Source organism: Brassica napus, chromosome C9 (assembly GCF_020379485.1).
Source record: "Brassica napus cultivar Da-Ae chromosome C9, Da-Ae, whole genome shotgun sequence".
NCBI classification, from domain to species: domain Eukaryota; kingdom Viridiplantae; phylum Streptophyta; class Magnoliopsida; order Brassicales; family Brassicaceae; genus Brassica; species Brassica napus.
Window position 1 is genome coordinate 39,900,450 of NC_063452.1, and position 8,512 is coordinate 39,908,961.

The 8,512-nt window shown below is 35.6% G+C and overlaps 2 protein-coding genes and 1 pseudogene across 2 annotated transcripts; all 3 read right to left on the reverse strand.

Moving 5' to 3' along the window:
• Nucleotides 1–1,854: 1,854 nt before the first annotated feature.
• Nucleotides 1,855–6,891, reverse strand: LOC106350232 (annotated as a pseudogene).
• On the reverse strand, nucleotides 2,562–3,140 carry LOC125592657. Its single transcript, XM_048767988.1, has one exon. The coding sequence runs from the start codon at nucleotides 3,138–3,140 to the stop codon at nucleotides 2,562–2,564; it is 579 nt and encodes a 192-aa protein (XP_048623945.1).
• On the reverse strand, nucleotides 4,331–4,957 carry LOC106350231 (glutathione S-transferase T3-like). Its single transcript, XM_013790139.1, has one exon. The coding sequence runs from the start codon at nucleotides 4,955–4,957 to the stop codon at nucleotides 4,331–4,333; it is 627 nt and encodes a 208-aa protein (XP_013645593.1).
• Nucleotides 6,892–8,512: the final 1,621 nt, after the last annotated feature.

An 8,512-nucleotide genomic window follows, 5' to 3' on the forward strand; every position in this document is an offset into this window, starting at 1 on the left:
CACCATTAGCAAAATAATTAAATGATCAACATTATAATCATCATTAAAATTGAACCAAACATAGATACTCACAGTCTCGTACCTCTTCTCTAGCGATTCATGGTGGACTTAAGTTGTTTTATTCTACGGCTACTTAAGTTGTTTAAGCCACAGAAATGAGATTATGTCTTAGACTTTATTAGAAACTCGGAGCTGAACTAGTTATTAGTATTGTCTTCCAAAAGATTAGTAGGGCAGGTGCTAAAACTAATTAATAAAAAAAAATACAGATACTAAAATGATGGTGTCTGTCTGTCCACCCCTAATCTTCAGATATTTTATCATCATCTAGAAAGAGAAATTATCTGGTGTCCCCCGCATCTCCGCTTTTAACTTCAGTTAAAAAAAAAATTTGTTAATTGATTCTTGAAAGTTTTAGAACGAAAAGGATTCTTTAATTTATAACACCGTCACAACTAGAAAGAAGGTAGTTCCAACTGCGAACTACCCATATATAAATTTGTGTATATGGAGCTTTTGTCTCCGAGTCGAGATAGTTATGGCGGAGCTTTTGTCTCCGAGTCGAGATAGTTAGGTTGGTTGGTCGAGGTCCTCCTCCAGCGGAGCTCCGGGGCGTAAGCCAGGCGCTTCCGTCGATGCCTGCTCGGAGCCACTTCGGTGAGTTCTCGACTGATTTTCCAGGTTATTCTCTTGCTTCCGCAATAAGCGCTTTGAAGAAGGGTTTACATTGTTGTTTTACTTGATCTTACTACCTATTAATCTCAAGTCCTCTTTGTTTGAGGCTTGGAATTAATCTTTATGTATCCTAGTGGTTTTTTAATTTTTTGCGGTCACTAGGATCAGATGAGCTCTCTGCAGATTGTGGTTCAATTAAGTTTGTAACCAAACTTTTATTTCATCAATGATATTTACCATTTAGCAAAAAAAAAAAAATTTGTGTATATATAATCAATAACAACTTTTTAGTTCACTACTATACTTAATTTGGTGGAAATGGTACACTGTCATTAACTGATTATCTCTATTGAAAGAAGGGTTTATGAATATGATGGAACATATAAATGAGCCTACTTAATTACTAGTACGCTGTAAACTTGAAAGGTCGAGGAGCTTGGAGCAACACTCGTTTTTATTATGACCCTACGTATGTTTTCTGTTGTCGAGCTTTATAAAAAAAAATTGAATTCGATAAGTCTGTACCTATAATCTTCCTAAGCTAGGGAGTAGGGACAAGAGCCAGTTATTATTTCTTCTCCGCAGCTAGAGCTTTATAATTTCATGTGAAGATTTCGTAGGTGAGTTAAAATAAAACCTTGTAATGTATTCTATACATAAAACTCGTAAGAAAATCTCTATTGCAAAATTGTATAGTGTAGATAAAGTGCAAATATATTTTATTTAATTAATTATAATTATTGTTACTCCTGGTAGTCTTGGAGCATTATTATTAGTATGGATATCCCATGAGATATCTAACCTATACAATTTTAATTTGGTTTATGTAATTAATTTTAAATATAAAAAGTAAACCAATTATAAGAAAATACATCATCATATATGAATATCCAATTTTTTTAATATTTTATTTGGTTTTCTTTTTCTTATCTTTTATTTTACGGCAAATCATGTCGATAACCCTAAAACATTCGAAAATAGTATTAATTAAATAAGAAAAGATTAACTATCTTAAACCCTAAACCTTGATTATAATCCGCATCCTTAAATAGTTTAAGGATCCTAATTCAAAAGGTATGTCCAATGGTGTTCTCCAATTTAGAGTCCTTAGGAATTAAAAAAAATAATAAACTTTTTATAAAAGTGAAATTAAATTTTTTTATTTATTGCATGATTAAATAGAAAGATACAACATTTATTAATCTTCAATCACCAAATTTGTTCCAAATATTTTCAATTAAATCATTTTTCAATTGTTGATGTAAACGCTTATCGTGAACATCATCCCGAATGCCGAGCAGATTATGGATATTTGTAGGCCTCTCGGTATCCACCCGTGAACTTCTGCTGTTGTCTCCTTCTTCAAATTCATATAGATCGTACCGAATATATCCATCTCGTTCGTTTTCGACTATCATATTGTGTAGTATGATATATGCTCGCATAATGTTCCCTATCTTTTCTTTGTCCAATGAAAGAGCCGGATTTTTCACAATCGCAAATCGAGCTTGCAATACTCCAAAAGCCCGTTCCACGTTTTTTCTGGTTGCTTCTTGAATTCTAGCAAATAACTCTGCTTTAGGACCTTGAGAGTGCGATATAGATTGGATAAATGTTGACCATTTGGGATATATACCGTCTGTGAGGTAGTACGCCAACTTATACTTGTGTCTGTTGACCACGTACTCTAACCTGGGAGCTCGGCCTTGGAAAATCTCATCAAAAACAGGAGACCGATCGAGGACATTAATATCGTTTAAGGTACCTGGAGGACCAAAAAAATTGTGTCATATCCAAAGATCTTGTGAAGCCACAGCCTCTAAGACAATTGTCGGTTTTCCTGATCCACGTGCGTACTGTCCTTTCCAAGCGGTTGGGCAATTCTTTCACTCCCAATGCATACAGTCAATGCTTCCTACCATCCCAGGAAACCCGCGTTTGTCTCCCATATCGAACAGTCGTTGAAGATCCTCTGGTATGGGTCTTCGTAGATACTCATCTCCAAATAACTGTATTATTCCGTCAGTGAAATGGTGTAAACACGAAAGTGCCGTGCTTTCACCAAGTCGGAGATATTTGTCTACCGTGTCAGCCGCAGTACCATAAGCATGCAGACGAATAGCTGCTGTACATTTTTGTAGTGGAGAAAGACCAAACCTCCCGGTTGCATCTCTTCTTTGTTGAAAGAATGGAACGTTCTCTGAGAGGCCATGAACAAGACGCAAGAATAAATCCTTATTCATGCGGAAACGGCGTCTGAATAAATATGTCGAGAATGTCGAATCTTCGGTGAAGTAGTCATCCCATAAGCGGCTGTGTCCCGCTTCACGGTTTCGTTCTATATAAGCTTGTTTCCTTTGCTTACTGGTTTTGGCCTCCACTATGTCGTTGTATGTATCTTCCAAGATATCGTCGAAAATTTCGTTCAATCTTTCTTCGACTTCATCGGACGAAGATGATGACATTTTTAGGTATTCTATTTGAAAAAAAATATTAAACAAAAATAGTTTCAAATTTTAGTAAGGAATTTTAGTTCTTTATTTTTTGTGAAGAATATTAGTTCTATATTTTACTAAAGAAATTATCTATACAAGAGTTTATCCAAAAAAATAATATTATAGTAATACATGAAATATATATTTATATATATATATATATATATATATATATATATATATATATATATATATAAACTGGCCAAATGATTCGATGAAATATTTTTATTTTTTTAAAATGTCTATTTTTTTCAAATATTCTATAGGAATTCTATATTCATTTTTTTTAAACAATTGTATAGTTACCGAGACTATTACCACCAGAAATTGTAATTTGAATCAATTATTTCATTTTAGACAGATATTTTGGACATAAAAATATATATGACAATGTAGATGTTTATATGTGCAAATCACTTCACATATCTCGACTAGTTTCTATACGAGATTAGTAAACAAGAAGTGATAGTAGTTACCTATTTAAGTGAAGCAGTACTTCTTGATTACAACTTTTAGCAACTGGTAAACGAGAAGTGATAGTAGCAAAAGCTTACAACAACTTGATAGCAAGAATATTACATAGGAAACGAAATACGGCAGTAGCAAAAGGAAACGTAAGGAAAGAAGAACTTGTGGAAACTAAAGACGAGCTGGAGTGAAACTTATAGAACATGGAGTGATACAGTAGAACCCGTGAGTTGGTTCACATGAAGCTAAACAACAAAACACTTTCAGAAATGCACCCGTGACTTGGTTCACATGTCCTACTGCTTAACCTGAAACAACACAAAAGACAAGAGTTGGCTAATTATTAAAGTTATATGACATGTGACTAGATAGCTAACTACGCAATACAACATGTCTACCTAATACGCCAAGAGTTAGCTAACTACTCAGGACAACTCCAAACAAGATAGCTAACAGCTCAATGCAACATGTCTAATACGCCAAGAGTTACCAAATAACACAATACCTAAACTCATAACATCTCAGACATAAGTTTGAGTTTAAGAGATGTTTCCATCTCAGTGAGTGGATCTTTTTTGGCAAGTAAACGGTCGAGCAGTTTCTGTTTAGAGAGTTTTTCTTTCATTTCCATGATGGCATGTATATGTGACAACTCCTCTTCTTTACCACTCTTCTTCCTCTTAGTAGCAGCTTTAGCAGCCTTGACACCCCACGGGCCTAGCCTCTGGTTCTCCCACTTCATCTTCTGTGTATACCTCCTGCACTTGTTTGCGCTTTTCTTTCCCACTGTGATTAGCCAGATAGGTAGAGGACCATTTCTTGTCATGCCTCAGCTCCCTCCAGGCATGTTCCAGGGTGAACATGTAATTGTGATCATTGTAGAAGTAGTCTAGTGCAGCTTTCATCACATCATCATCATTTTGACCACTTCTCTGCTCCCTCAGAGCCGCATCATAGCATCCAACGAACTTGGACACTTGCTCGTTAATACTAGCCCATCTTTGCTTGCACTGACCAACCTCTCTAGGTATTGTCCCAACCAGCTGAGGGCTTGCGTTGTAGTAGTCTACAATCCTCCTCCAGAATGCACCAGCTTTCTGCTCATTGCTCACCACCGCATCTTTACTGGTGTTAAGCCAAGCCCCAATAAGGATTTTATCCTCTTTCAGAGACCATTTCCTCCTCTCCTTCACAACAGACTCGACAACAGACTCATCAGGACCTTGGCTACCCAACCAAAAAGGTTCATATGAATCAAGGTCAACTGGAGATTGAGATTGCCTAAACAGTAGGTTAACATAACTAGTGTTCTTATCCATGGTTAGAGAAGTGGTCTGTGTCACTCTAATAGCAACACAGAGCCTTAAGTAGGCGAGCTTTACTTAAGAAACATTTAAAGGCAATAAAATCCGAGCAGTTAGGAAGGTAGAAAGAAAACTAGTTGCATTAAACACCAATCAAATCAGACTAACACCGAATTCATTAGGTTGTAAAACATTTAAAACAATCCAATCTGAGGCGGTAGGAAGGTAGAAAGCAAAACAACTAGCATTTAACACCAATACATTCAAAGAAAAGAGACTACTATTATTTTTGACGTTTTAATTTTTATTATTCAAAGAAAATACAGTACTATATGTTTTTTATAATTCAAAGAAAAGTCACTAGGAAGTTGTAGTTTCGTACCTTATTATACAGACACTCTCGAGGTTTTAGACACTCTGGTTTACTTCTTTGAAGCTCTTGCTGCAAAAACATGAGATCAAACAGTCAAAAGTTTTACAAAATTGCATAAAGGACAACCAAAAGCAGAAGAGATAAACTTACCAGTCAGAAACATGACCGCCAGACCTAAAAAAACTAACACAGAGACCAGTAGCCCAACTTCCAATGCAAAGCCATTTCTAACCCCTGATTTCTTCTTAGATAACTCACAGACGGTCTTCTGTAGCTTAACCAGCTTCTAGTCACACTCAAAACCTTGATCCTTAAGCTGCCTAAGTTGTCTCTGAATGTCACTCATATCCTCTGTAACAGCCACATCCCACCATTTCCATATGTGGCAGTCCCCATCATCGATATTGTCGCAGGTGAAGTACCTTCTCCCTGGGTCTTTACGCGTGTAAGATGTTGCATCAACAGGCTCACCACCACAGTAGCATGTCGTCGGGATTCCATCATCAGCCTCAGGTTGAGGTGGGTACTGAACCGGCTCAGCAATATGGTAGCTACTCTCAGATCCATCGGCGTACAGTTCAGCTTCTGCTTGAAGAAGGGACGTTATGTCATACTCGTTTGATGAAGAAGGCTGGGTGTACGAATAATCTTGTCCCATGATTCGTTAACCTGAAAGAAATTATGTAAGCGAAGAAGATAACGAAGTAGATAATAAAGTACACTAAATAGATAACATTAAGATAAAGCGAAATGGATAATAAACAACAACAATCACAGAGTATTATAGAAACAAACACCGATTGAACAAAACAGAGGGATCGAGTTAACAAAACATGACAAAAGAGTAGATCCCCAAATTGACAAAACATGACAAAAAAGTAAGAAATCGATTGTAAGAACAAACGAGTAGATCCCCAAATCGTTTGAAACCAAAATCCTTTTCAAACCCTAACTACAAACGACCTAAACCCCAAATCGATTGAAAACCCAGTTTTTCTAAACTCTAATTTCAAACGTAAATATCCCCAAATCGATTGAAAACACAAAACCGAACACTAAATTGAGAGGAAAACAACATCGAACCTAATCTAAATCCATAAATCTGCACGAGAAGGCTTCGATTTACCTTCGTATCGGGACGGATCGAAATCGCCTTTCCTCGAGAGCTTTTCTTTTTTTCTCGGCTTCGGTTGAAAATGAAATTTTTTTTTTGGTATACGAAAGACGAAAGCCGACCGAACGTATCACCGGCTGCCACGTCTCTAAGGATCAACGCCTTTAAATCCTTAGTTACGGATTCATCCTTAGCTTATTTAGCTCAAATAATATTTTTATAATCCGACAAGCATATGATTAACCGCTAAGGACCATCAACGTTCCCCCATTGCAGCTGCTCTTATCGCCCTTGCTTTCCTCGTTCCTCTTTCTGATTTCTTTTTAGCCGGGTGTTATTTTAATTATTTTCCTGACATTATTTTCTTCTAGGTCTTTTTGTTCCTAAGTTCTTTTCATTAGTGTTAAAAAAAAAGTTATTTTCATTAAAAAGCCTTGTTTTCAAATATTTTCAGTTCCAGTACTTCTTTAATTTTATTTTGTTAGTAAATTCACTCTTTTTCTTCATTTAGTTTTTAGTAATATTAATTTATTTTTCTTTAAAATGTATTTTTATTGAAAAATATAAAACAGATTTATATAATATTATTAAATAAAATATTAATTAATTTATGCTCCCACTTAAAATATTTTTTAAATCCGCCACTGAGTTGATCTATTCTATTATACTATTACTATAGTCTTTGTTAGACTTGAAACACTAAAGTCAGTAATCATAAAAACTATAATCACCATTAGCAAAATAATTAAATGATCAACATTATAATCATCATTAAAATTGAACCAAACATAGATACTCACAGTCTCGCACCTCTTCTCTAGCGATTCATGGTGGACTTAAGTTGTTTTATTCTACGGCTACTTAAGTTGTTTAAGCCACAAAAATGAGATTATGTCTTAGACTTTATTAGAAACTCGGAGCTGAACTAGTTATTAGTATTGTCTTCCAAAAGATTAGTAGGGCAGGTGCTAAAACTAATTAATAAAAAAAAAATACAGATACTAAAATGATGGTGTCTGTCTGTCCACCCCTAATCTTCAGCTATTTTATCATCATCTAGAAAGAGAAATTATCTGGTGTCCCCCGCATCTCCGCTTTTAACTTCAGTTAAAAAAAAATTTGTTAATTGATTCTTGAAAGTTTTAGAACGAAAAGGATTCTTTAATTTATAACACCGTCACAACTAGAAAGAAGGTAGTTCCAACTGCGAACTACCCATATATAAATGTGTGTATATGGAGCTTTTGTCTCCGAGTCGAGATAGTTATGGTGGAGCTTTTGTCTCCGAGTCGAGATAGTTAGGTTGGTTGGTCGAGGTCCTCCTCCAGTGGAGCTCAGGGGCGTAAGCCAGGCGCTTCCGTCGATGCCTGCTCGGAGCCACTTCGGTGAGTTCTCGACTGATTTTTCAGGTTATTCTCTTGCTTCCGCAATAAGCGCTTTAAAGAGGGGTTTACATTGTTGTTTTACTTGATCTTACTACCTATTAATCTCAAGTCCTCTTTCTTTGAGGCTTGGAATTAATCTTTATGTATCCTAGTGGTTTTTTAATTTTTTGCGGTCACTAGGATCAGATGACCTCTCTGCAGATTGTGGTTCAATTAAGTTTGTAACCAAACTTTCATTTCATCAATGATATTTACCATTTAGCAAAAAAAAAAAAAATTGTGTATATATAATCAACAACAACTTTTTAGTTCACTACTATACTTAATTTGGTGGAAATGGTACACTGTCATTAACTGATTATCTCTATTGAAAGAAGGGTTTATGAATATGATGGAACATATAAATGAGCCTACTTAATTACTAGTACGCTGTAAACTTGAAGGGTCGAGGAGCTTGGAGCAACACTCGTTTTTATTATGACCCTACGTATGTTTTCTGTTGTCGAGCTTTATAAAAAAAATTGAATTCGATAAGTCTGTACCTATAATCTTCCTAAGCTAGGGAGTAGGGACAAGAGCCAGTTATTATTTCTTCTCCGCAGCTAGAGCTTTATAATTTCATGTGAAGATTTCGTAGGTGAGTTAAAATAAAACCTTGTAATGTATTCTATACATAAAACTCGTAAGAAAATCTCTAT

Coding starts and splice junctions, on each gene's coding strand:
- LOC125592657 (XM_048767988.1), bottom strand. CDS start 3,140: ATGTCATCATCTTCGTCCGATGAAGTCGAAGAAAGATTGAACGAAATT.
- LOC106350231 (XM_013790139.1), bottom strand. CDS start 4,957: ATGGATAAGAACACTAGTTATGTTAACCTACTGTTTAGGCAATCTCAA.